At 48.3% G+C, this 27,434-nt stretch overlaps 10 protein-coding genes across 10 annotated transcripts; 5 read left to right on the forward strand and 5 right to left on the reverse strand.

Annotated features, from left to right (window-relative positions):
• Positions 1-501: 501 nt before the first annotated feature.
• UREG_03299 (uncharacterized protein) lies at positions 502-2,670 on the forward strand (the record flags this gene model as incomplete). The annotated part of the gene is made up of 3 exons (XM_002543736.1): positions 502-505; positions 635-2,601; positions 2,659-2,670. The coding sequence occupies 3 exons, from the start codon at positions 502-504 to the stop codon at positions 2,668-2,670; spliced, it is 1,983 nt and encodes a 660-aa protein (XP_002543782.1).
• A 713-nt stretch (positions 2,671-3,383) lies between these two features.
• UREG_03300 (uncharacterized protein) lies at positions 3,384-5,515 on the reverse strand (the record flags this gene model as incomplete). The annotated part of the gene is made up of 4 exons (XM_002543737.1): positions 3,384-4,593; positions 4,644-4,788; positions 4,846-5,119; positions 5,192-5,515. The coding sequence occupies 4 exons, from the start codon at positions 5,513-5,515 to the stop codon at positions 3,384-3,386; spliced, it is 1,953 nt and encodes a 650-aa protein (XP_002543783.1).
• Positions 5,516-6,457: 942 nt separating this feature from the next.
• On the forward strand, positions 6,458-7,140 carry UREG_03301 (uncharacterized protein; the record flags this gene model as incomplete). Its single annotated transcript, XM_002543738.1, has 3 exons — positions 6,458-6,763; positions 6,882-7,050; positions 7,088-7,140. 3 exons carry the CDS (start codon positions 6,458-6,460, stop codon positions 7,138-7,140), a joined length of 528 nt encoding a protein of 175 aa, XP_002543784.1.
• A 4,596-nt stretch (positions 7,141-11,736) lies between these two features.
• Positions 11,737-12,879, reverse strand: UREG_03302 (uncharacterized protein; the record flags this gene model as incomplete). The annotated part of the gene is made up of 3 exons (XM_002543739.1): positions 11,737-11,883; positions 11,942-12,718; positions 12,814-12,879. 3 exons carry the CDS (start codon positions 12,877-12,879, stop codon positions 11,737-11,739), a joined length of 990 nt encoding a protein of 329 aa, XP_002543785.1.
• A 3,007-nt stretch (positions 12,880-15,886) lies between these two features.
• Positions 15,887-16,582, reverse strand: UREG_03303 (uncharacterized protein; the record flags this gene model as incomplete). The annotated part of the gene is made up of 3 exons (XM_002543740.1): positions 15,887-16,123; positions 16,270-16,437; positions 16,493-16,582. The coding sequence occupies 3 exons, from the start codon at positions 16,580-16,582 to the stop codon at positions 15,887-15,889; spliced, it is 495 nt and encodes a 164-aa protein (XP_002543786.1).
• A 689-nt stretch (positions 16,583-17,271) lies between these two features.
• UREG_03304 (uncharacterized protein) lies at positions 17,272-17,677 on the reverse strand (the record flags this gene model as incomplete). Its single annotated transcript, XM_002543741.1, has 2 exons — positions 17,272-17,313; positions 17,489-17,677. The coding sequence occupies 2 exons, from the start codon at positions 17,675-17,677 to the stop codon at positions 17,272-17,274; spliced, it is 231 nt and encodes a 76-aa protein (XP_002543787.1).
• A 44-nt stretch (positions 17,678-17,721) lies between these two features.
• On the forward strand, positions 17,722-18,415 carry UREG_03305 (uncharacterized protein; the record flags this gene model as incomplete). Its single annotated transcript, XM_002543742.1, has 2 exons — positions 17,722-17,768; positions 18,229-18,415. The coding sequence occupies 2 exons, from the start codon at positions 17,722-17,724 to the stop codon at positions 18,413-18,415; spliced, it is 234 nt and encodes a 77-aa protein (XP_002543788.1).
• Positions 18,416-20,809: 2,394 nt separating this feature from the next.
• UREG_03306 (RfeF protein) lies at positions 20,810-22,880 on the forward strand (the record flags this gene model as incomplete). The annotated part of the gene is made up of 4 exons (XM_002543743.1): positions 20,810-21,406; positions 21,493-22,378; positions 22,448-22,515; positions 22,575-22,880. 4 exons carry the CDS (start codon positions 20,810-20,812, stop codon positions 22,878-22,880), a joined length of 1,857 nt encoding a protein of 618 aa, XP_002543789.1.
• Positions 22,881-23,577: 697 nt separating this feature from the next.
• On the forward strand, positions 23,578-25,191 carry UREG_03307 (uncharacterized protein; the record flags this gene model as incomplete). The annotated part of the gene is made up of 5 exons (XM_002543744.1): positions 23,578-23,825; positions 23,882-24,126; positions 24,273-24,589; positions 24,690-24,930; positions 25,007-25,191. 5 exons carry the CDS (start codon positions 23,578-23,580, stop codon positions 25,189-25,191), a joined length of 1,236 nt encoding a protein of 411 aa, XP_002543790.1.
• A 263-nt stretch (positions 25,192-25,454) lies between these two features.
• Positions 25,455-26,708, reverse strand: UREG_03308 (uncharacterized protein; the record flags this gene model as incomplete). Its single annotated transcript, XM_002543745.1, has 5 exons — positions 25,455-25,526; positions 25,586-25,614; positions 25,687-25,871; positions 25,954-26,367; positions 26,416-26,708. 5 exons carry the CDS (start codon positions 26,706-26,708, stop codon positions 25,455-25,457), a joined length of 993 nt encoding a protein of 330 aa, XP_002543791.1.
• Between the last annotated feature and the right edge of the window lie 726 nt (positions 26,709-27,434).

The raw sequence follows: 27,434 nt of genomic DNA on the forward strand, positions 1-27,434 counted from the left end.
CATTGGCCTTGAAGGAAAGGTCAAGCTGTCGGGAGTTGAGGAGCCGCCTCTGAGCCTGCGAGACAACCACCGCCAGCGGCTCGGCCTCATGTGGTGGTTATGGAAGCTCTTGTAATTTTCGCCGTACGGCTGTTTCGACCAGATGGCGGTTGAAGTCTAATTACGGCACGCGGCATTCCGATATCTTTCGCTTTTTCGCCTCCCAGCAGCCCCCCAAAAGCAAGGACGGGAGTTGTTCTTCTCCAGGTTTGCACCCAGCATGTCCTTCTCAACTCCATCGCCATGACTGTTTTCTCCTAGATCTATTCCAATTTCTCAGCTCCCCAAATCCTACATGGTGCCCTCCCTTTGAAGCATCCCCGCCATCATCAATGGGAGCAGCTCGTGGTGCGAACTTCTACCGGTTAACCGACAATTCACCTTGCTAGACACCAGCCTCGCTTTGAATCTAGCGTACATACATATCCATTCTCGCGTGGTATTGTACCACGGCCCTTCACAATGGGTTAGTTCCTCAAGTTTGGTTACAATTCTCAATGGATACGTCCCGCGCTGTTCCCCTTGATTGGGCTGCCATTCGGCGTATTATCTCCCAATTGCAATTCACCGCTAACCTTCTTTCTTCTATCAATAGCCAATTCTACAGTCACTACTTCTATCCCTACCGCAATACCATCCGCAAACGTGGATGTCACACGCAAAGACAGGAGCAACGTGCCAGTTTCAATCACATCCCACCCAGACAATCCAATTCCCGAGGAACCTAGTGCCGTCCCGCATCTGACGCTCCTCCACCCTGATTCTATGAACTCCCTCGGATCTCAGTCGTCACTACCATCATTCACTACCGGATCTGAGGTTTCTAGCGACTCGGAGGCGCCATCGACCCCCGCGACCGAAGTGCTCCCAGACGATATCGCGGATAGAGTTGATAAGTTGGATATCCAAGGATCTAACGGGCCCTCCCAGCCGAAACTTGCAACCCACAGACGCCGCGCTTCGACAGTCTTGATCTCACAAAACTCGGAAGATGTTCAGAAAATTTTAGGAAACGTTGGAGCCGGCACTAGGCGAGTTGAGAAACTCTGCTGTGGTGGGGGGTGCTGCAAGTTACAGCCTCTTAAGAGACCGGTTTCTGTTGAGAATCCAGTGATCACACCAAAGAATGACACTTTTGACAGTCTTCAGTTATACCTGGGTACTTTATCCCATGGCAGTGACCTTACGAATATTGCGGAACTACCTGAAAAGACGGTTTCATTCTCCCCGGTTCCTACAGAGGTCGTGGGTAACCAGCTAGGCCCTTCAGATCATCCGCCGTCTTTTGTTCAGCCCCATCCCCCCTACGAAGTCTATCGAGCACCACTTCATCATTCGAGAGAGTTGACGAAATCGGGCGCAGAGAAAAGAACATTCCATTTTGATATAGATATTACGGATTATCCTACTGAGGGTGGAGATGTTGATTTTGTGGTTGGTGGCGCTATTGGGATTTGTCCAAAGAACGATGATGAGGTGGTCGAGGATATCTTCAATTGCCTCGGCGTCCCGAAAACCGTTCGAGACAAAAAGGTGATGCTTCGCACAACTAAAGGGCGGTGGCCCACCGTCTGGGGCGACGATCAACCTAGGGAGCTAGTCACCACCCGACGAGAGCTGCTATCCTGGTGCACAGACTTTCAAAGTTATCCCCCGACCAAACCTTTACTCCGTCTACTTGCCGAATATGCATCGGATCGTGACGAAAAGAAGATCCTGATGTACCTCTGTTCTGCCCAGGGACAGGGTTCATTCTGTGACCTCCGCACCAGCCAGTACATCACCGTCTCCCAGCTGCTACACGCATTCCCTTCTTCTCAACCACCACTAGACCACCTTCTCTCCGTCTTAAACCCCCTTATGCCTCGTTTCTATTCACTTTCGCAAGACCCTCTTCTTTCACAAACCGTGAATGATGGCAAACGCCGCCGACTCATCGAAATTGCTGTCACAGTTCATGATTGTCCTGACTGGCGAGGCGGAAAACGTACAGGCGTTGGATCCGGATTTTTGCAGCGGATTGCCCAAAAGGTCATCGATGCTGAAAATTCCGGCGTCGATGTGGGTTCCCTCGACCTTCACATCCCAATGTTTCGTGGGCTCATGGCCAATCCTCTTGCTCGGGAGTTTGTTTTGGACGGTCCGATGCTCCTAATCGGAGCCGGCGTGGGGGTCGCGCCCTTCCGTGGGTTCGTCCAGCGACGTTTAAAATCGGCAAACTGCGCGAATAAAGTCTGGGTTCTTCAAGGCATTCGAGACTCGTTGCTGGATGAGCTCTACTCCGGCGAATGGGGCGTGCACGAAGAGACTGTGAAGAAGGTTGTCCAGAGCAGGCGTGGAGAAGGGCGCTATGTCCAAGAAGAGGTGCGCAATCAGGCAGATCTTGTCTGGTACGTGATTAATGCATTGGACGGGCGTGTTTTTGTCTGTGGCAGCAGCAAAGGCATGGGCGAAGGGGTGGAGGCCGCATTGGTAGATGTGGCTATGGCTAAAGGTAATTTGAACCGTGAGGAGGCCCAGCAGTTTTGGGAAGGTAAAAAGAGTGCTGGCCAATATATTGCTGTATGTGTGAACCCCAGTCAGGCTGCGTTCTAGCTTATGCTAACTTTTATATCCTAGGAAACATGGTAGTTGACCCTCTAGCATGGCGTCCTATCGTTATCGTGCTCTTCCCTATACAATAACCTTTCTACGGAAAATCCGCAACGCCCTATACATCACTACAATTGTCATCCATCCTAACGTCTGAGAGCACACTATTTCCTACCATGCCGCAAATCATTTTTATGGGCCTTTATTTCTCCAGCGCACAACCCTGATTTCATAGTTGTTGATGTCTCTTTGCAACCCCCTTTTTGGTAACGGTACTTGCATCATGGTGTCCGTCCTTTTCTCTCTCATCATAAATCTCAAATTATAGATCTCTTTCGAACAGGGTGTTTACCAAAGAGCAATTCGCAAAGATAGCATCTGCTGCTTACTATTTTCCCTACCCTTTCTTCCTCTTCTTTTTCGTCCCCGACTCCTTTTCTTTTTCTCCTTCCTGCTTTAGGTCTTGTTCGGCTCTTTTCTCCTCATGATACAACGGCATGAAGCTCAGGCGATAAATTTCCGTTTGGTTACCATCAAGCATTTTGTTTCAAAATAGATGGACATGGATTTTGGTTTTATCTTGGCTGTTGATTAGCAAGCTATGTATGCAGAAACTAGCAATATTACTTGATATGTTTTGGAAAATTTTCCATGTTTATTCAAATGTATCCGGTGTATAGTTATTGGTTCTACAATGAACAAAAGGTTCTTGTGAGAATGCTACCCCATGTAAGTCAGCATGCTCAAATCCATCATCTTTTCCCTTTTCCCTTCTTCTTCTTACCTCCCCCACCACCCTGACTCTTCTGCTGCACCACGCCCGCAGACGGCGTACCTGTCTCCTGGTCATTCGCAATACCACCCTGTGTACGATCAGCCGCTCTTTGCTTTCCCTTCTTCCCTTTTGGCCGATACGTAGAGCGATCGCGCAATGGGAGCCAACGCTCTGGATCGGGTTTCTTATCCGGGTCGTAATCCTTGGGTAAGCGAGATTTACGTATCCGCTTCTTTTTAGGCGCAGTTTGTTGCTGCTTGTCGTCTTCCGCTTTACGTTTGAGAGATGTTGAAGTAGTGGCAGTGGTAGCAGACGGGATGCCCGCGGCTTCGAGGGCAGCCACATCGATGCCGGAAACTAGATTTTGGATTGGTGCCAGTGCGGGGATATCGGTCTGGACTTTGGACGGAGAGGTTACGGCGTGAGATGCGACATACCCAGCTTTGACGATTGGATCTGTTGGGTCGATTGCGTGCAAGGTCTCAAAGATTTCGGCGGCATTGTGGAGATCGGGAGAGTCCTGAGATTGGAGAAGCGAAGATGCAGCAGCACGCAGCAGTGACAACGGTTGATCTTGCTGGGAGCGTTGGCGCCAATATGTTGCAGCTTTTGAGAGCTCAAGATTTATTTGCCTTTTCCGACCTTGGAGTTTATAGAGGGCGATGAGGATACTAATGAGGCCAGGATTATAACGGACTTCTTGTTCTGATTCCGATATCGATTCGTCAAGCTGTTTTAAAAATGATTCGAGCACAGATACTGCAGAGCTCACATTGCCACCGTCAATATATAATTGGATTGCAAGCAGGATGAGCCCAACGTCGTGGGGTCGCTTTTCTAACAAAGAGAGTGTTTGCTTTAAGGCGGCTCGACCGGTTTGATTCTGAGTATGAGCAGCAACATTGAAAACTGAAAGAGCGTTGATATCTTTTGACGTGGTAGGGAAACTTTGCTGGGAGAGCGTTCTTGATGTTGACCTTACGACGCCATCGTATTTGTGGACAAGGAGCTCGATGGTGTTAGTATTTTGGTTCAAAGTTGCGCTTTGATACCCAAATAGTTTATCACTTTGAGTTGATTGCGGAGTTTCATGGAATAGTTTGTACTGTAAATAGGGATTGGAATCCTGGTGTGCAGCGAGCAGAATGTTGTTTTGGCCAATTTTCTTGGTCGATCGTTCAGATATCCTTCAGGTCGAGTCAGTCAAATGGTTTTTATGAAAGTAAATAATACATACTCGGAAGTATTGATCTCTTCGACCAGAATTGCAGCTTCGTCAAGGTTCCCTTGTCGCAACTCAACATATAACTGCTGAACTGAAATTGGTAGTAATTCGGCTTTCTTATCTTCCGGCGAAAGCTCCTCAGAAGATTTGCAGAGTTCTAGACGATGTAGATGTTAGCTTCTCAGTAGCTAGCGGAGGGTAGAGGCGGGTGAACCTTTTGCCCTTCCCAGCAGCAGCCTTGCCTGGTCAAATTCGTTCCTCGCGATATATTCACAGGCGATGTTATACGTCGTTTCAAACACTTGTAAATCATCGACACTAGGCTTAGGCCTTTGCGTAGACCCCCGATGCCCAGCCCATTGTTGCTGAGCCTCTGTAGCGGTCATGTTAATCCGTAGATCTGTGTGCTCTTGTGCCGAGGCGCCTTGGTCCCCATATAGCTCTGCATATATAGCCTTTGTCCGCTGGAAGTGTTCTACCCGGTATGCCTAAGAGGAAGGTTCAATTATCAGTCTCAATTCACCAAAGTCACGGCCTGGTGTAGGCGCGGGGGTGCGAACCGCTTGCGCTTCGACATGCTTTGCTCCTCTCCCTTTGCCTGAATTGGTGGCCGCCTCGATAGCTTCGTCAAGTCTTCCCGTTTTATACAAAGCATATGCCCACTCCAGTGGAGCTCTTTGCTTCAGCGCATCTCCTCCGTCCTCTATCACCCGTATCGCATCGTCGTAGCGATCCTGCTTGAGCAATGCCACCGTCTTAACATGTTGTGCTTCAAGATCGGTTTTCGATTTCTTCAAAATCAAATTGCACGCTTTGATGATTTCGTCGTGATCGACGACCGAGCTTTGTTGTAACAGAGCGCTGAGGCTCCTTAAAGCAGCCATGTGGACGTTCGCGGGGACTTGGTATGTCTCGTTGCGGTGTTGAAGACGGTATTGCGGGCCGATAGTTCAGAGCTCCGCTCAATAGTCAAGCAGCTAGTTATAAGAAACAGACTGTTTGTTACTTCCCCCATGGATAGAGAACTAGCTGAATGCACAGCATCCTGATGTCGACCTTTGTCTGTCGGCGAAGAATGACAGCATCCCAGAAGCCCTAAACCCTAATTATGATCCGTTCTGGGACCTAGTCAGGCACCCTCAATCAGCACTCGCAACTTCAGTCACAGTATAGCAGTGCAGATATACAACCCATGTTGAGAACCAAAATGCTTTTACAGTTGCCTAGCTAGTTATTTCCAGTGAATTTGTCAAGTTTGCCCAACATGTCCATCCCCAGAGACCACCCGCAAGTGCTCGCCGCTGAATCTCCAAAGCGTTGCAGGAAAGAGTACTGTGATAACTGGCGGTACAGATGGCGTTTGATACCTTTGTACTAATTTTTTTATAAAGCCGCCCATAGGGGCAATGGGATGAAGTTGCGAATGTCAAAAACTTCACGGCCGCGGGGTTAATTGATATACCTTCGCTAGCTACATCGACAAAAGTTAACATCCCCTTTGCTCCGAATCTAGAGCATATGTGACATTTGAAGATATCAAAAAAGCCGAAAGCGCCGCTCTTGCTGTTGCATTACAAAGGCAACCTTCTTTCTCCTACATCAACTATTGTACACAGTGATTTTGGTTCTCACGGCTTTGCCAGTTCGTTAAATGCGACGTTCCTTCTTGGGAGGATCGGGGGAAGCTATTTGAGACAGCGCCTGTGAATTTGCCAGGCAAGAGCTGTGATATTGTTATCGCAAATGCAGGAGTCCTTGCAGCCGATCCTTCACAAAGGGAAGTCGGATAGATTCCATCTATTCTTTTACCTCATCCCATCTATATCATGAAATATAGGGCAACTAGGCTGGAGGATCTGATCCGTATCCGAATAGATCCATCACTCCCTCTAGCGAAGCCGGATACTTCGATCATAGACATCAGCCTCCTCGGAACCGTGTACACCGTGGATCTTGCCATTCAACATTTTCGCCGTCAGAGGAAATCTTTGATTCTGAAAGCTAGCATGAGCTCATATCTTGACCACAGGAAGGGACTCTTGCCCGTCAAAATTTGGGGTGAGAGGGTTGATGCGCTCGCTCAGGCGCACCCCATGGCTCCACCCGATTCGAGTCAACACGGCATCTCCCTGGTATGCCATTATTGATGTATTCTTTGGGTAAAGTCTGACGCAATTGAAAGACTATTGAAACGCCTCTTGTGAGTGACCAATTTGTGCTATATTTGAAACTTAATGGCGTCAAATCAAGGAAGATGCCTGTGCAGCAGTTCTAAAAATCGCATCTGATAGAAGTGTCAACAGACCCTCGTTGGGAGTTTTCCAAAAAGATGATTGCGCAGGATTGGAGTTAGAGCAGGACGATCGTCCTGGGGGTAGCATCCTCCAAAAACTGCAAGATATGGCTAACCCCCTTGAAGGTACGTTTTGCCTTGAACTGCTACCTTTCTCTGGAAGAGCGGAACGCTGATACATTCCTTCAGGCGGCTCGTGCCAAGGGAATGAACTAAGGGGTACTCCGAATGGAACATAACGGATTCATCTCGGACCAATTTGCAAGATTGCAAAATAGTCCTGATCTGGTTTCTAGAGGTTTTCTGTTTGTTCACCTTTAGTCTGATGCCCTCATAAGCAAATCAATGACCATCCGTGTATTTGGGAGACGGCCAAACCATTGGTGATCAAGATTTTGACCATTCTTGTATCAATACCATTCTTGCCAATCAATCATAGGGCGGGATTTCCGGTCTTTCCCGGGTATTTGCCTCTCAGACAATTTCCCCTTGCTATCCGTTGCCTAACGGGAAGGCTAGTCACCCTGCTAATGAAAAGTCTCGGGTATCCCACCGGCAGAGATACATCTGGAAACGGACATGTTGCTTGCATTTCACAAGCCCTAGAAAGACGCAGTCATGTGATAATTCCATTAATAATTCTCGAGATTCGAGACCATTTAGCCCGTGATGATCACAACTGGATGCTAGCGAGCAACTCCTGGATGATGGGGGAGAGTTTTCACTTTGCGCATTAGGAATATCGCGTTCCCTTGCTGACTTTGAAACAGTTCAACCCGATTTTAAACCCCAAGAACAATGACGGCGGCCCATGTCCACAAGCGATCCATCTTCGTTAAGAACGATCATGATGGCGCCAATGCACTGCCAAGGCTGCAACTCTCTCTCACAAACGGTCAGTAGTTGCTAAACGCTCCTAAACAGGCCCACGGCCCTTGCTCGAACCTTCAAGCTGCCAGAGCGGAAGTGATGGGAAACAACAGGTGGTTTATGATGTCCACTGTGGAGAATACCTCTTGTGGAGATGCTGAGGCGTTCAACCAAGCCACTCAAGCCGACCGCGTCAACTCCGAGCCAGGCTGCTCCTTCGTCCATGCTCTTCATTGTGGTGAATCATAACAATGGTGTTCGAGACTTTCTGAGACTCAAGGGTCAATCTTCCCTTGGCCGAAAAAAAGGGTAAACCTGCAAGACCTTCATGGATGCCATCCGATGTTCCATCGATTCTTGAATAAAATGATCGCGGCTTTATCCTCACAGTTCACCCATCCGAGCGCCCGGCAGATGCAGGCACAATTCGGAGTTTGACGATTCGATCGATCCGCGTGTCATCCTGTGGGGTTGGTTATGCTCTCTGTTGTTCTTGAGGCCCGTGTCCCTGAGCTAAGTTTATGCGATATGACTAGCATGGTGTCAAAAAGCAAAATATAATTTTTTTCGAGGAGAATTGGGGACGTTCCCTCGTGCTAGTGGGGCGCACCGGCTTTTGATGTTCATAACTCGTGCCGGGAGATTCAGCAAGTGGCAATAGTAGCCTCAATTTCACGTTGTGGCCCATACTTTTGACCTAGTGCTGTAGTCTTTCAAGCTCGCCTCCAAATGAATGAAGAAACAACATGAGAAACGGGATGAAAACGAGTTCACCACGTTTTCTTCAACGGGAGCTGATTTCTTGGGGCCTCGTATTAAGTGACAAAAGTTGAATGGAGACCCTTCGAGGCTTGAAACTATGCACCATAGTGTCCTTGAGCTATATGAGCGTCAACGAAGGGAAACAAGAACCCACCTCCCACGCTACTTCCATACATCTTCTTGAGTCGCTACCTCCGCCCAAGTTAACCTGCTTGTCGAAGCTACTGAGGCCGAGGGATCATGCGAGCCGGCCCTCAATGTTGAATGCGGGTACGTCTGGCCCTAAACAAGTTCCATTATGCTGGTATCAAACCCGGAGGAGCCCACGGCCCTGGTAAGTCCAAACGCACCTTGGGGAGCAAGGAGTTTTGCAGAAATCCACAGTGCAAGGCCCCCATTCTAAGCCACCACTCGGAGGAGGAGTGGGAGTAGCAGCGGATCCACTGCGTGCCATGTGGGCTCATCAATTGTATGTAGTGTGAGGCTCCGTCCATCGTCGCATTCTCTAAAAAATGGGGATATCATTGCTTGACATGGGGCCAGCACTCCAGAGCGGGAACCGGGATCCTTTTTCGTTAATACTATGGCTATTATAGAGCCGTTGATAATTGTTGTGGAGAAGATAATATAGACAGGGCTTTGACGAAAGACCCTGCTCCACCAGCCACCTTTTGGCGCGGTAATTCTTTATATTGGACGAAGCCGTCTTGGTCGTTGAAACATGTGGCCAAAAAGGAGGTTGAGATCCTTGACTAACTAATTGGAAGTGGTGATCGCAACTTGGTCTTCAGCTCCTGGCCCCTTACTCCCGTCGATACGCTGCTAGAAACGTCAATAACATGTACTTTGTTATAGGCCCTCACATGAGGAACCTGGCTCCAATGTCTGGCAATCCATGAATCAACCCACCCTATCATTTGGCATCCTGGGACGGGCTCAACCTTTTTCAATGACTTGCGTCAGGATTGGAGCTCTGATCTCTTGCTGTTCCTTGATACAATAGCGTTAGAGCAAATGCTAGGAAATGTCTTTTTTGATATGGTTGGAGCTTGTTCTATGAATGAAATCAGTTGATACCATCCAGCAAATAATGTCTTCGATCAGAACTAGAAGCCAAAGCTTCGATCACCTCTCATCATCAATCACTCACATCTTAGTCTTGAATTAAGCCCTAAAGTAGTACCCTTGCTTGGATTATTCCCTGGCCCTAACTTAGCTCCCTCCTGAAAACACGCCGAACCCTCTTGGCAGATCGAGGTCGAGATCGTGTTTTGGGTCATCAAGGGGGTTGGGGCACTACTCTAACTATCGGTTTCATGTTGGAGAACCGGCACTTTGCGTCTCGAAGAGAGATTTTTAGGGTTTTTGCCTGTAACCAACAATCAAGTCCGGCACTTCCGTCCCTTGTGCCACAGGTATGTTTGCCTTTCCAGGCCAGACCGGGACTTGCATGTCACTCCTCGCCCTGTCTCCCCCAGGTTTAATAATGCATGCAAAAGCAAAGCGTGAAACAAGCATGCGGGATCAGGCACGGCGGAAAGGGGGGGGAGCACTTTGATGTCGCATCAAGCTGAGCATACGACGAGGTTCTTGAGTGATGACCAAGATCCGAAAGCCCATCTATTTTGTTCATTGTAACAGTGCTCAAAGAACCCGGAACCAAGGTAACTAATAGCAAGTCTTATCAGAACTGACTGTTTGGAAAATGGCTGATGATCCTCACACGATTCCTAACTTGATCCAGCAAGGACGAGCTAGGGGAAATCCGTGTCGCCATGTCAGAGACTTTCCAGACTGGAAGGAGTTTTCCAGGAGCAAATACGGTGCCCACTTTCAGGTCCCGAACCGGCACTCCAAACTTTCGATCCGGCCCTCTAGACCGTTGCGGTTCACAAGGCGTTTTCTTTTTCGTCTTTGCTTTTGTTAATTCCATGGAAATGATGCGTGTGTCTTAGCAAGTACCATGGGAAGTCTTGCATCCACGGGTCAAGAAAGTAAAAAAGAGTTGCAGCGCCTGTTCATATGTAGGAGAAAGGTGGTCCCCGAATCGGGCTTCGGGGATGACTATAGGCCGCAGGACGGAATACCTTCACCAGCGAGGCCTTAAACGGGGCTGATGAATGGATGGAGAACTTAAGATGCTTGGTTCTTCACCTGAAGCCCCTCACCACCGCCCTCCTTGCTTTTTCTCTTTTCTTTATCTTCTTTTATTCCTGTGTCACATTTGTCTTTTGCTCCTCGAAATCGGTGGCTTCTTCTAGGTCCTTGGCATCTGTCCTGTCTCTGGGTTGCGTGGGGGGAGATGATGGGCAATCGGAAGATTGTCAGCATTGCATTGCATATGGGAACTTTCCGATCTTTGTTTCCAAGTCCCGACGGTGAATGCGGGTGTACGGAGTTGTGTTGGATCTGCAATTGTTTGCTACAAGAAGATAGTTACCCTGTTCAATCGGGTGCTGCAGTCCAGGTTGAAAACGCAATGAATGCCAGGTATCAAATGGGGACGGCCACATGGCTAATTCAGCGCGTTTACCTGTCTCATGGCCCACAGGTCATGGCGTAGATTTCCAAAGAACGGGACTGTTAAAGTTGATAGATCTATTTCTTAGTATCTAGCCAAAACTATGCACAGGGCCAACCACCACTGCCGAAAACGTGCAGTTGTCAGGATGCGTTTTTGAATCTCTCAGGATTCGGCATTCCAAAAGATGCATCGATCACCTGAAGGCATCTAACGAAAAGGAAAAAGCCAAAAGGCGAAAGCGAACAAAAAACAATTCAAAGCCAAAAAAGGGTCAAAACACCAATACGCCACGCTATGGCACACAAACCCATAAGATCTTGTACACAGATTTGAATTTCCCCCCTCCCTTTGTCCTCCTCCAAAATCGGACCGAGCCGTAAAATGTCGTTATCTCAGAAAAAGCGCAAACGGGGAGCAAACAACCGATTGGGCAGAATGGAAAACCCAAGATATCCTTTGTCCATCCCCCATGCCGAAGAATCCAAGAAAGAGGCGTCAAATAACACATTGTAGAAAGTAAATGAATGGAATACAGTATTTTCAACCGAAAGGCCATTCCCATGCCGATAATGCCCGACAAACGAAAGAATTGCTTCAAAAGCTGGTGAAAAATTGATTGGGTCGTACTCCGTAGAGCATGCCAAATCTCTCTCATCTCAGCGGCGAGACGGCGATGTGTCATAATCTGGATCGTCCTCACTCATGGCAGAACTCGGGCGTACTCTTTCAGACTCCGGGGCGCGACCCTGATTCCGTAATGCTGGGAGATGTCGGCGCCTAGCGTTAATAAACCAGTTGCTGATCTACATGCGTACAGCTTAGTCCCGATGCAAATGCGAATATCAGTGGAGTATCACTCACCTGGCTGATGGTTAGCCCGGTACGGGTTATGAACATCTGCTTATCCTGCTCACTCGGGTAGGGGTGATCGAGATGTTCATAAAACCAGGCGCGTAGTATATCTGTAGTCGGCTTTGGAAGATTGCCCCGTCTTTTCTTGCTTTTGGAGTCCGCACTATCCCCAAAAGAATCATACTTTGTAGATTTTGCGTCTGTAAAGTGACTCTGAGCTGCGGATTCATGTTCACCCCCATAGTACGACTGATACGATCCGTGAGCTGGACTGTTGTATGCTGATGGATAGGGGCCTGCCGTTCCATGCGCCATTGAGCCTATAGTGCTGGAGCGAGAAGAGGCGTAGCCTGCCCGTTCAGTGTCGTAAGCAAGGTCATAACCCCTTTCTTCATGCCTTCGGGCAGAAGACGAGATTGGCCCGGTCACTGGTTCATAATTGCGCAACGGCGGCAGATAGTTTGCATGATCGCTTGGGTCAAGGTGCCGGCTGCTACGTGAAGTAGGAGTCAATGGCATTCTATCATCATAATATTGACGTTCCTGCGGGAGATGGTGACTGTGATATCGCGACTGCCCCTCTAGGTAGCTGCTGTGCCGTACGTGTGGGCTATCGTAGTCCTGCCCTCGACTCACTGACCCAGGGTGATGGCGACTCCCTGACCCTCGTTTTGATGCCAAATCCCGCCCGGGGACGGGAGGTAAATGGCTGCCCTGGTGATTGGAGCCAGCGTGTAAATGGTATGAGGCCGAATCTATTTCATCATGAAGATAATCAGGCAGAAGCTGGATATCACAACATACATCCCAATATCAGCGATGGAGAGACTAACGGTAGGGGGCAAGTGACATTGGGATCAAAAAAGAGAATTTATATTTACCTCTCGGAAGGAAGGGAGCTTCGGGGCATGCCCTGGCGGGTGACCCGATGAGTATGACACAGCCATTTTTCTTGATTGCTCAGCCGGCGATGGTTGGCGGGGCATATGGAGGTTTCAACGATCGTCAAGGTTCTTTTGAAAGTAATATATATAACAACTAAGGGCGGACGACTGTATGACAGCCGGAGGCGACGTTGATGACGACTTCCACGTTCCACCGGTCAGTCTTTTAATATCTCATGCAAGGACTCGGTAGCCATTCAACACCACGAATTCATGGTGGTCGCGACGGCGCCAGCAACTCCTTTTCTCACTTGACCAGTACGTCAACTGGCCCAGATCCAAACAGAGAATGCAGTCGAGGTATTGGACAGCTCAAAAGGTGAGATCGATGCCAAGTGCTTTTGTTATCGTTCCGCCGTGGGATTGATTGACTGGCAGGTGGGGAGTCGTTGCAGAGAGAGAGCAAGTCACCCACAATCTTCAAGACGGAGAACGTTGTCAGCGAGGGAGACAGATTGTTGAAAACGGGAGAAGAGAAAAGGAACAAAAAAGAAGGGCAACGGGGCAGCGGCAATGGCAAAAGACAGAAAAAAGGGCGGGAGAACGAGGGAAGCAGTAGCAATCATGAGATGACGGAGGTCTGACCTGGGTGTGTTTTGGCAGAGAAATACATCGTATTAGATATGCATAACCTGCAGCTGGCACCCTTTCTACATGGGCCACGCAGTCTCGCCGTCAGAGAGATCCGAATCAGAACGACGATCATCCTGTGGACCGGGGGGCGTTATGGGATGGAGGGGCCACTAGCGAACACAGAGCAGTTCAGGACGCCTTGAGTGGAGAGGAGAGCAAAGATACCGAGAATTGCTTTAAGGTTGAGGGTGACAGGATGGTTGGGGGGCCCAGGGATCTGACAATGGATGAAGCGGATTGCAAACAAGTGATTTGCAAGGTGGCGTCTGCCATGCGGTACGGAGGAGGTACTTGAGACGCAAGTATGTTCCAAAACTTCATGCTGAGAATATTGGCGCTAATGGCCTGACCAGCTGGAGGTTTAAGCGAAGAAGCCTCGAACACAGTATGATCGTTTGACCACCTCGACTACTGAGCTCTCGAAGCAACGGAGAGGGCCCGCGCCTGGTTTCATTCCTGCTGCTGTCCTCGTCATATCAACGGCCTGCTATTACTCTTATTACTCTGTATTATTATTCCCATTCCGCTGCCCGCGAAGGAAACGGATAAACTACGCTTATAACTGATCCCATAACGGGCCTTTCTGGTCGCGAAACCCCGAGAGCCACCAAAATTCGGGTGCATCGGCACCTGAGGGTTCTATTTTCAGTCCCTTTTTTTTTCCTTTCCCACAGACTGTCTCCATATAAAATCTCTGCAGGCAACGGAAAACGCAAAACAATGGACAATGGGGAGCCTCTTCCTGTTTGTTCGGATGCGTAACAAATAGTCGACAAACCTGAAAAGAGCTGAAGGCGCCACTGCTAGTCACTAGGCTTATCCCGGTTCAAGGCCATAGTCTTTCCTCCCGCTGAAAGTAACGACAACGTCAACGACGTATGATCTGTTGACGCGGAACTGGGAACACCTGAAGATACATCATGTCATCACTAACAGATTTCGTTTTTTGGCTTTTTCGAGAGCCAACCACGGAACTGTGGTGACAGGCTGTGGTTGGAGGATCCGCCGAGAGTTAGAGAGTCAATGATCCGTGGACTTCCTCAACCCTCAGTTCTGGTCCAAAGCCTCAAGCGAAAATCAAGGTCGAAAACGGGAAGAGAACAACAGCGGCAACCAATGGACGGCCACCGGAGACTTTGCATATTGTGGTATTCACTCGTGGATGATATGTAGAGAATAGTACGAAGGACGATCGGAGCAAGACGCACTGTCCCTGGCACGCCGTTTGCGTGATTCTCGACACGATCGGCGTGTGTATCTTCTGGGCACGAATCTGGTTCCACAGACCTGGCTAACTTAGATCCTGGGCTGGGAGCCAACAACGTCAAATCAATAACCTGTGAGACGGCGTTTGGCATATCTTCGGCCTGAGCACAGACACCAGAAACCACTCTTTCAATCTTTTGCCATCGACCATACTAAACAAACCTGCAGCCAATTAGGAGATGCTGCGCTCGCTCCAAAGCAAAACTAAAAGGGACAAGAAGGTTTTCCGCAGCAATTGGTTCCATTAATATTGAGTCTGTGTGGAAAGATCTGCCGTGTGGTCTTGTCATTACTTTTGTCTTGCAAAGGCGATGCCGGGCAGGATTTGGACATTACGTATGTATGTGCAACGATTGCCAAATGGCGCTTTGCGCTCGGTGACATCCGCTCCGAACAAAGGACAATTTTAAGAAAATGGGCGGATGTAGTGATATGATGATGTCTTTGATCTTGAAGAACCCTGTTGTTAGGGTTGCACATCTGTCAAGCTCACACACAAGAGTTCTATCTATCACCGTTCGAAGCGCGACCGAAGAACGTGCACACGGGGCGGCTGTGTTCCTTGAGCATTGCATACTGGTAAAGCTAACTATCGTTTGACCCCTATAACTAGCTTCTAGCTCTCAAAGCCGTTATCGTCTGGTGTTGAACCAGAGGGCCAGAGGCCGTATGTAGCCGCAAGGATACAACCGACCTGCAATGCTAGTGACAGGGACGACTGACGAAATAGCTTACGCGACAACACGCAGCTTCTGAGATTCTCCTGGGAAAAAAAAGGGGAGGAAGAGAATAAAGCCATCGAGTCAAGCCGTCGAAGTGGCGTGTGTCACGAAGGCTTCCGTTAAGTTGAGAGTTGAAGAAACCAGCTTCATGATAATCGCCTCATTGCAACCTATGATTCCCAAAATCACCAGTTACTCACTAACTAGCTAACTAGCTATGTAACTAATTAGAGGTTACATTTTACATCTTATTTTTTTAATTAGTTCATCTTCTATGCTAGAACACTCTCTCTAAAACTCCTCCACCCACAAGGGTGAAACCTCATGCAGACTTAAAAGAATGTTGAAGCAATATTCACTTTGCCACACCACAACATTCAGAATCATCATCACTTGTCCTGAAAATGATTGTCCTTTTCCTTACGGTAGCGCTGAAGAACATGTCTATAGCGGGCAATGGCTGTCTTTTTGTGACTGACATCTAGTTGAGAGGCGATTGTTGGCCAGTCAATGATACAACTTTGTCCTCTTAACTCCTTTAGATCATTGAGCACGAAGTCACGGTCAAAATCTATGGTTAATTGAGGACGCTGCATGGGTACTGGAGCGGCGCTGTCGTAAAACATCTACGAGTTCATTAAATATTAATTCCATATCACCCACAAATTAGAACAGAAGCATTTGCCTCGCGATGTCCCTGCATCTGTGGCGCTCCCGTCTTTCGATTTCGAACCCACAGTTCACAGAACGCCGTTGTTCTGTTCGCAAATACCTGATCGTGAATCAACGAGCGACCCGCCTGCCCTATCACTTGTGGCTTGACATCCACGATTGGTAGTTGGGCGTCCTTCTTGAAGTTGGCGGGCGGTTCGGGAACATGCACCGGGGTTCTATACTGGGGCTTTTCGGTGAATTTATCAAGATTGCCATCTCCACATGCCTATTTCCCTCGAGCCACAGCTTCAGGGATTTGACCAAGGATTCGTAAGTTTCACGGAACCAGACCTGGAGAACGAAGATGGTGTTTGGGTATAGGTCATGGGGGCCGGTAGAATAGCTAAGTTGTCCATCTGGGACTTCACCATGGCTTAGGGCCCCCTCTTGGAATCATATTCGGACATCGTAGCTTGAATTCTGAACGTAAAATTATCTTTAAATGTTTCGGGGAGAACTTTCGCAATCGGAATCATTATTTTGTTCTGTAGAGCTTCGACTGCACTCATGTGCAGCTCCGTAGGAGGCAACTTGAGTGCGGAGGTTGTAGAGAATTTGGTATCACCGATCAGCGGGAACTGGGACCTGGAATCTGGATGGATTCGTGGGTGATCCATTAGGTTAACCGCCAATCTGTTCTTGTTTTATATGAAGATGACCGATAAAGCTGAGGAGCTTCTTAAAGAGCTTCCTCTCACTTTATGGTCACATTTATATTCAAATGCCCCGTCGGGCGGGGTGCTTCTGGAGGAGCAACGGCGGCCCCCCCATATATATATATATATATATATATGGAACGAACGCAGTACCGATTATTCCCGGCATAAACCGAAGAAGCAAAGGAATTTTTGGTTTTTTTTTTTTTTTTTTTTTTTTTTTTGAATGAAGAAAGGAAAGGAAAGAAAAGAATCAACTAGGAAAGAAGAAAGATCTGAGGCTTTATATAGTGCTTGGAGCTTCCGCCGCATGGGGAGTATTAACTTACGTAATCCGACTAGCCCCAAGGTCACATGACCCATAATCAGTCAGCACCTTTGTATGTAATGCAGGCGATATAATGTCAGGCGAGATTCATGGTTGATCCATTACTTCCAGTCATGTCCTGCCAAGGTGCTCACTAGTTAGTCATAACTAGCTGTGTGAATCTTGCCTGTCACAATTAACTAGCTACTGGTTGCCAACTAATCAGTATTTATGTCAATGATTATTTGCTAGCATGGCATCCACATATTCATGCTTTGATGACTAGCATCAACCAAAGGCCATGTCAATCTTACAAAACGTCTCGCTGTTGAGACAACCTCCCAAGTGAAGAGCTCGAGGCGACGAACCCCGAGGCCTGGGCTATAAAAGAGTGGAGAAGTGTTCTTCTGGAGTTTCAGATCTTCTTCCCTCAGGCGCAGCTCCAATGTCTCACTACCATACCTTTCAACCATATTTTCACTCCTGCGGTGCTCTTTGGCCATTTTCTCAGTGTATTCCTCCACCATGAACTAAATATAACTCCTTGATGGCTCAGCGTTACCGGCACTACTGTGGTGTTGACCTTTGGGAGAGGTGAGTCTTTCTAGTGGCCATTGCTTTTCAAAAATCTTCTCTTCCGAGTGAATTCATTATACTTGATACCTTAGCAGCTGTTTCTCCCTTTTCCAGCATACCCTTTCTCGTCTTGTTTTGTTTTCATTGGGTTGTCTGATCCTATACTTTGGTGCTAGTTTGTGAGAAGAACACACATGGATTGATGGTGGAAGAGGAACAGCTGAGGAAGTGGCTTTGGACAATGCTGCTCGCGGGGAAGACCCCCAATTCCACTGCATCAGAAGGTTGTTCATCCCTCATGGTGGTGATATAAAAGAACTGACTGTCGCTGGCCGGCTCCTCGCATTGACTACTAGATGGTGGTAAATCGCTACCCCACGATATCACCCATATAACCGACTGTTACTACGGGCGATTAACCTTCAGTATTCAATCCATTGATGTCAATTAGATGGTGGGTATACCCTTAATTAGCTAGTCCACGCCGCCAGAACGCCGGCCATAACATTGACGGAATCGACCTGGATTACCCATTGGAGCTCCAGAAAGGCCGAGCAGGACCAATGTCTTGGAGGCGCGTTATCCCTAAATTCGTCAATCGACGAGGGAGAGGATTGAGGGACAAAGATTCGGTTGCTACAGTGGATATCATAAAGCTAGGATGAGTGCACCCCAAGCCTCACGTGTTTCTTCGCTTTTTTCCGTCATTATTGACATTTCAAGGCCCTCCCACTATCTATAAGCGGAATGCCACAACACAAAGAGCCCTTCCACGAGCACACCAGTCGCCAGTTCTCGCAACACTGTTTTCGAAAAGAGCTCAATATTTTGCTGGAATTGGCACTATGATAATTATCCCGGTATCCCACTCGGCGGGTTTGTCTTTGGAAATTCGTTGAACTCCATCATGCGGCTAAGGTGACAGGCGGTGTTGGGAACGTGATCGACAAACATGCTTACGGCATTCTGCTGGGTGTCATCACTGGTATGGCCAACTTAAAGAGACGCTCCTCAGGGCATTGACGCGAGTCAGAAGCGGCGTGAATTGCAGCTAATTTTTTCGTTTTAAAAAAACCAACTCCATAAGTTTCCATATTGCTGTTGGGAGTCCCCTGTCAGATTCCACAAGACACTAACTAGTTAGTTAGCGCGACCATCTCAAACCAAACTCACGCATCAGACTGAAACAGCCCCAGACCTTCTTTGCTCCTGAGTCCTGGCATCCTGCTTCCGTGATTGTCTGCGTTGTTTTCGGCTCACGGCGGCCGGTAATGGGTGGCCTTTTTGATAGTGCTATGATGCCCATTTACTTTCCATGAACGCAATACTTTTCCGTTTCGAGGCTGCTCGGGGCAACACGTGCTTCTTTCTTGGCTCAAATTTATGGCGCTATCTTGATGTTGCTTGAGGTTGATGGGCCGAAGCTACAACCGCTGGGAACATCCCGGAAGCAGCAGAAGGTCTGGGCGATGAACTCAATATCGGCTACGGGACCAAGCGGAGCAGTTGAAGTCGAAGGTGTTCTCCCTACTTTTCATCGGAAGCTGGAAGGTTCGTATCCTGTAAGCAATCTTCGATATAACTATTGGTCCAAGCGACGCAAAAGCAGCTAAATGCAGACCAGAGTTAACTGGTTGGTATATGCCGAACAAGCCAAGGACCAAAGCATGGAGAAAGAGAAATAATCAAGGAAGCAAAAACAGCAAGGAGAGCTAATTTATAGGCAGAGTGCAATACTGCCTGATTTCAGCTTACCATCAGACTGCTTTTATAGGTTGCACTGTCATGATCGTCTGACATGCATTCTCCAGATCCGGCTAGGTCTGTCAGCAGAGAAGACTGAAAGAAGCTGAAGAGCTGCAAGTTGAAATGTCCACTGCAAGGTGAGCAAATGAAAGGACCAATCACAAATATATTATTCAACCAATGGTTACTAATAAGTAAGCTTAAAAGATGTCTGTAAATCAGAACAAAGTGTTTGCGGATTGAGGCTCAGTTACTCCATATCCAGCACCTGGTAATCGGCTGGTGTCAAAAATGTGGCTGTGCACCGCTGGCATGCGGGAAAGCTACCCCTGTTTTTGTCAAAGTTACCACTGTCAAGCCCGAGAGTTACGGAAGGGAGAAAGGGCTAATAAATAGATTAAAGAAGCTCAGAAAGCCAGAAGTGAAACGAGTGCTTTGGGGTCAGATATCTCTCTGATTTGCACCTATCCATATACAACATGTCACTGGAAAGGCCCTGTAAGGCAGAGAGAGCACACAAGCCACGGGTTTGGAGGGGTGCTTGCATGTTGACGGAAGCGGCTGAAGGAGCACTGCACGCTGGTTGGCCCTTTACACCTTGCTGCGCCACAACTCCCCACCAGCTCACGTCATTTGCGTATTTTACTCCGTATTTTGTTTTGATTCGGTTTTCTTGGGAAACTTTTCGACGAGGCACCAGAGAACAACCATCGCAGCCCGCTGCCCCGATATATATTAGCTCTCGTTCCCCCGATTTCTTCCAGCTCTCTCGAGTCACTTTCCCAATTTTTGACAATCTCTCTTTTTCCGTCTCGACAGTCGTAGAACAATGGGTGTAAGTAGCAATCTCTGATCTCGACAGTACCCCGCCATCGCCCCGCACTCCATGCTTTCCTCACAACCATTCTAGCTGTTTTGCTTCGACAACGACAGACACGTATGCTGACAGAAAGGGACAATGATAGCTCGCTTCGAAAATGGCTGCCGCCGGCGGTGCTCCGCCTTCCACGTACCCTGGAGGTCCCCCGCCACCTCAGGGAGCTCAACAGCCGAAACCAGCATATGTGAGTGACAGGTCGTTCTGCCCAGTGGTTACACCATCACCAGCCTCTGTGGAATGCTTCCGGAGGAAAAGCAAAAAAGTGGCAATCTGCTTCATATAGTGGCTAACAATTGACTGTCGAATGCCGCAGCCTGGACAGCCGCAGTACCAGGCATATCCGGGAGGCGCACCAGCAGGCCAGCAAGGCCCACCTACTACATCAGTAAGCAAATCACGTTTTCTTCGTTGCGCTTGACCCCGTGATGAAAAAATGTCAATTCCAACCTCCCTGCATCAGCGAAGAATCCATCTTCCCAGCATCACTCTCTCCCCTCCCTACGCTGCTTTTCTGAGTCTTGTTTGCCCGCTTCTCTGCTGCCTGTCCCTCTGGATCCTCCGTATTCTGTGTCAACTCTCTTGCCTTTCATCCGCCTTCTTCGATCGCAATTATGAGTGGCCAACGGTATTACGGACAGCCATTTCCAAATCCGGGTCAACCGCCCTATCCGACCGCTCTGAGCCCGCAGCCACCACCGTCGTCGCAGCAGGAGCCAGTATGGACGTCCTGCTGTCCCTCCCACCCCTCCCGCCAAAGCACGCCATTTCCAAGGTTCCCGCTCCAATCAGGGTATCCCACAGCGCTATCAACAGCCTCAATATCAAACAGGGATACCAGCCACCTCCTTCATACGGACAGCAAACCCGCCTATGGACAGCAACAAACACCAACCCCCAGGGCAGCAGCAGCAACCACCGTATGGAGATCAAAAATATGGAGCCCCCCCTCCACAAAACTCTTATGGGCAGCCTCCCCCAGCAAAGCCCTTATGGACAGCCCTACCCACAGCAACAGCCACAACCCTATTACGTTCGTCTCATTGTCTGAAGTTTATCTAGGCTGCGATTTTCCTTTATTGTTAGGCTAGTAGCTAATAAATTGCTACTATCAATTAGGGCCAACCGCCTCAACAGGGACAATATCCTCCTCAGTCGCCCCATCCTCCCCAAGGGCAAGGTTACCCTCCGCAGGGAGCCTCAGGATATCCTCCTCAAGGCTCACCATACCCAGGAGCGCCTCAGTATGGAGCACCTCCAGCTCAACCACCGACCCCACAGCAGCTTGGTGCCTACAAACAATCCCTTTTGGCCACGATTAACGAGAAGGGTCTGCAAAATATGTACCCTGCTAATTCACCAGTTCTCGACCAAATTGTTGGCAGAATTACCAACCAAATCGACCAGCTCTGTACTACGTGGCGGGTTCCTCGAGAAGTTGGACAGGACATTGTGAAACTGGCTTTGTTCGATGTCATCTTGTACATTGATGATAGTGGCTCCATGCAGTTCGAAGAGAATGGAGAACGCATCAAGGATCTCAAGCTTATCCTTTCTCGTGTCGCTTTCGCTGCTTCCCTGTTTGACGATGATGGTATTCAAGTTCGTTTTATGAATTCCAATGAGCAAGGAGACGGAATCCGCAGTGAAGGACAGGTTGAGGCTCTGATCCAGCGTATCCAATTCAAGGGCTTGACGCCGATGGGAACAAGTTTGAGGAACAAGGTCTTGGAGCCTTTGGTTGTTGGCCCAGCCCGCGCTGGCCAGCTCAGGAAACCTGTCCTCATCATTACGATCACTGACGGACAACCGGCTGGGGAACCACAAGGAGCAGTCTTTGATGCTATTCGTTATGCTAGCTCCGAATTGCAAAAGAACCCTCGCTATGGCCGCGGCGCTGTCTCTTTCCAGTTTGCTCAGGTTGGAAACGATCTTAAAGCGCGAGAATTCCTCTCAAAAATTGACGAGGAACCTGGTATTGGCGAATTGGTCGACTGCACGTCGAGTAGGTTTTGCCGTCATCCCTTCCAAAAGTGGAACGTCTTTTAAGGGTATTAACTAACAAACTAAACAGACTTCGAGGTCGAACAAGATGAAATGTCGCGCGCCAACCCTCCCGTTGATTTGACACCAGATCTTTGGGTAAGCTATACCTTCTCAAGTTCAATCATCGCTATATTCAGCAACTAACTTATCTATAGCTCGCTAAAATGATTCTCGGAGCTATCGATTCCTCTTATGATACCCGAGACGAGAAAGCAAATCGACCGAGCGGGCCTCCTCAAGGCGCATATGGCGCGCCACCCCAGGGTCAATATGGTGCACCTCCTCCTGGTCAGTACGGAGCTCCTCCACCACAACAAGGATATCCCCCATATCAGCAACAAGGGTATGGCCAGCCTCAAGGAGGTTACGGTCAGCCACAGCAAGGTTATGGTCAACCACCACAGGGCGGCTACCCGCCTCAAGGGGGATACGGCGGCCCACCTCCACCACAGAGGTACTAAGCTGTGTTTAGCACTCCTAATTTCGCAATTTAATGATAATGCCTTCGTTTCCCTCCTTTTCTTAGGTTTTGCTGTATGGTCCATCAGGGCAGGTTATATTTCTTAACTATGGTGCGAAGTACCAAATGACCGCTTCAGAGAATTTCACTTTGACTTGCTATTAGTTCTTGTGTTATAACTATGACAGTGATATTGCTTTGTAAACCGACTCCCAAGACATTTGAAAAGTTGTTAACTTGTTCATAATGATTCTGTGAAGCATATGCTTTGTCTTCTCGGAAAAGTGTCCATTTGCCGAAAGGGCTATCTTTGAACGTAAGAAGTTGAAGAGTCTCCCTATTGAAAAGTAGGTATAGGACCCATAGAGGATGGAATGACAAATAATCTAATTCAGCACCAGCAATTAACCAGTTGGAGTCATATACCCTTGGCCCTGGACCAAATCAATTGTCGTTGGGGCTGTCACCAGCGCTTTGTGTTGCAATTGGGTTGATATCAGATTGTGCTGATCGCTGGCAAGTTCAATGAACAGATGCCCTCCTTTGCTAGTTAGCTATTTGGTCTCCTGTGTTCATTTGCGCTCCAAAGCAAGCACTTGCAATTTCATTCAAAACACTTGACCTCAGCAGGCGGCTAAAATAATTGGCACCTGGCAATGCAGATCTCACAACTACTCCCAAAATGCGCCTTTCGACGAATGGCTCCCTTGCGCACAGAGGCACGACCATTATCGTTTTTTCGGGCTCGGCCGCAAAAGTTCCCTGAGACCGTAGGCGCTGCCCTACCCCCAGACGAGCCAATTGATGAGGAAATATGCCCAGGGTACGATTCTCATCTCTACTATCCTGTTAAGCCAGGAAGCATTTTCAACAACCGGTACCTTCCACTGGTTAAAATAGGCTGGGGCGGCTCCTCGACTGTTTGGCTTGCTCAAGATCTCGCAAGGTGAGTGTTGCCGTGGTATACCTTATCGAGGACAGCAAGTTAAGACCCAGGCCTAGGTATCGTTGGCAGCAAGATCGCTTCGTCACGTTGAAGATCAATAATGCAAACTCCAAAGAAGCTGCCCATGAAGTTGATATCGAGAAATACGTTGCTGAGAAGGCACCTCATCACCCTAGCATGCAGTTTATCAGAACTCATGTCGACAGTTTCGTGCTGTCAAGCTCTGGTGGTGACCACTTGTGTTTGGTTTATGATACCATGAGAAAGCCGGCGTGGCTGTTTCGCCAGCGACTAAAAGGTGGTAGTTTCAATCTACCTTTGTTGAAGATGTATACCAGAACTCTTCTCATTGGGCTATGGTATTTGCACGCGGAATGCGGAGTGGTTCATACAGGTGAAACTGCTTTTGCTCGACCTTGCACCGATGTCGCTGATAACGAGATACAGACCTGAAATTGGATAATATACTTGTTACATTTGAGAATGAGGACGTTCTCAAGAACTTTGTCAAGGCGCAACGTTCTCTGCCTATGGGCCAGAAGGTTGATGGCACAGGACGGACGGTCTATTTGTCCCATAACAATTTCGGTGATCTTCATGAAGCGAAATGCCTGCCTAAAATCACGGATTTTGGCTCGGCATGTCGTATACAACCCCATGAGCATATGCTGCATCCGATACAGCCAGACGTTTATCGCGCTCCGGAAGTTTTACTTGGCTGTGGATGGACGACAAAGGCCGACATCTGGAATCTCGGAGTCATGGTAAGGCGAAATGAACTCTTTACTGATTTGTTTCTTCTTTCTCCCTTAACTCTCTTCTCTTCTCCTCTTCTTTTACGTGTTTTTGCTAATTGGCAAGCAGCTGTGGAATTTTGCCCAAATCGAAGACTTGTTCCGCCACGTTCATGACGAAAATAGCAAGTACTCTGCTAAGGCACATATCGCGGAGATGATCGGATTACTTGGGCCCCCTCCTCAGAAGATTGTCACCATGTCGCTGGAGCGGAGTCAGTGGTCTTGGGGGATTGAGATTCTAAACTCCGAAGGCAAACTATGCCAGAACGCGCGGGACTACTTTGGCGGGCCCTTTCTCAACGATAATGGTTTGTTTTTTACCTCCAATGCAGAGCGGGTTGCGTTTGCTCTGCGGAACTTAACTAATTGGCTGATTTGTCGTAGGGAAATTCAGATATCCGGATCTTGTCCCCAAGATGGCCCTGGAAGATACTCTACCGCCATGGGGGGATGAGGGGAAACGTGAATTTCTGACCTTTGTGAAGAAGCTACTGACGTGGGATCCTGAGGAGAGGAAATCAGCTCAAGAACTGATGAAAGATCCTTTTGAGATAATCATGAGAGGGTGAGTTGGTACTGCAAGCCTTTCGGGCAAAGGCAGCTATTCAGGTTCCGTTCTAATATATCTCGAATACACCGACTGTATTATCATCATAAAGTATAAGGGGCAATATTGTATAAACATCGTAAATTTCCTTGGCAAATCATCAATCCAGTTTGTCTCGAATCGAATAGTCATAACGCCACAAAAAATATCTCCCGGATATTCCATGAAACCAGCAGGGAGTTATTACGCTGTGGCGGATCAAAGAGGACTGTATTACGCCTCATTTCAAACAGGGTCGGATGTAGCGACAGGCCAACCGTCGACATACTCAAGATAGCTCCATCCCATGTAGGCGTCCTAAGGGAGATTGTCAGTAATAAGTCTCGACGATCAATGATTACCTGAGGACCACTTACCAAATATTCTAAACCAACACTGGTATTCACTTGCGGACGGTCAGCTCACCTCTCTATGTTTTCGTGCATTGATTGGAGCCAACTGGTATGTGCACACTCACAGCAATGATAGTATAAAATGTCTTGTGGGTCCCCGGGCAACACGCCCTGCCCACCAGGTGCGTATACCTGTTTATTATGGTTCGAGCCATACACAACATGGCCACCTCCGGATGTCAATTCCCTGCTGCACTTGTCTACAAATGGACCACGAACATTCTTCGAGCGCCCGACACGAATCGAATATCTATTTTTTTCCATTCTTGTCAGCTTTCGTGCTTTTGATATCAATTATGGAATCAAGGGGAGAAAAGCCCAGCCACACATACTCTTTTCCATCCTCAGGAAGGTTACCCGGATCAAAATTGCAGCACTGTCCATAGCTAAACCAAAGGTAATAGAAGCCATCCTTGAATGTGATAAAGCTATTTTCCTCTACTCCTGTGGGCTTGTTAACAAGGTGCCTGCCATCGACCTTGTCGGGGTACTTGAGTGACATCAAGTCATCACTCAAAGGGACCTGCCAGAGGCCCGAGAAGTAACTCCCATAATTCAAGTACGCTTGACCGTCTTTCGGGTCAATAAACACCTGCGGATCGATGGCGTTGGATCCTTTGAAGGGCTCTCTCTGGGAACCGGGGCCGGTTCCAGTATGGACGAGCGCACCATGATCTGTCCAGCTCCCAGGTTTCATCTGTTTAGAAGTTGCGACTCCAATCGCGCTGTCGTTGGAGCCCGATGAGCTAACGGCGTAATAACAGTAAAAGGTATCGCCGTTGTGAAGCACGTACGGGGCCCAGGGTTTCGCTCGGTCACCCTTTGGGATAATGCTCGGTTTGTCCAAAATGGCCCCCAGGTCTTCCCAAGGGCCGTTTAAACTTCTTGCCCTGGAAAAGCGTATCCCAGGCCCTGATCCCAAGAGGTAATAATAGTCTTCGTGCTTGAGGATATCCGGGTCATGGGCTATGGCTGAACTGTTATGGGTTAATGGATACGTAGCAGGAGGATTGCATGGTTTCTCAGGAGGGGGTACGGCAGAGCATAACGATGTTGCTGCTAGCAGTGAGAGAATGTCTCGATGCATGTTTTGATATCTGAACACCCAGAATAAGAAAGATCCTTATATTTCTGACAGTAGAATATGATAGGGAATCGATATAACGGTCCAAACAGACATCTGGATTCTAGCAAACATCAATTGACATATTGCCCGATCCCGGTTATATATATTAGCCGGATTTCACCAGCGAGCGTCAAAGAAAAAGTGCGATGATCAAGGTGGTGATCAACAAGCATGTCAAAACAAGCCCATGGCATCTGAGCTAACAATAGTAGCAGAATGGGCAGTGATTGGAACTGATCGACAGCCCCGCGGCTGAGAGTCTTGTCTGATATAGCAATTCTCAACCAATTTAGATAGAAGCCCGGAGAACAGCTGCTGAGCAGCCCCATTGCCTAACCTGGATGACATCACACGGTACAGAAAGATCCATTGAGCCCTGTGATATGGTGATGATTTGCCGTTTGTGATGGAACTTGATATTGGAGTTCAGCCGCATCGAGAATCAGGTTCCCGAAGGATGCTCGGTGCTGGTTAGTCTCCTTCAAGTTAGACGATCAATCTCGGTCCTTCTATTATCCGGCTTTAACATGGTCAGGCAGTGTTGGTGGTCTTTCCGCTCGACTCTCTTCTCCCCATATTACATGGACTCTAGCATATCAATGGCGCATAGGATTGTGTCAAATCTACTTAAAACCCGAACAATGCTGGCAATTTTGCCAGTGATGTCAACTGCACAATGCGTTGCGG

Source organism: Uncinocarpus reesii, genomic scaffold (assembly GCF_000003515.1).
Source record: "Uncinocarpus reesii 1704 scaffold_2 genomic scaffold, whole genome shotgun sequence".
In the NCBI taxonomy this organism is placed as follows: domain Eukaryota; kingdom Fungi; phylum Ascomycota; class Eurotiomycetes; order Onygenales; family Onygenaceae; genus Uncinocarpus; species Uncinocarpus reesii.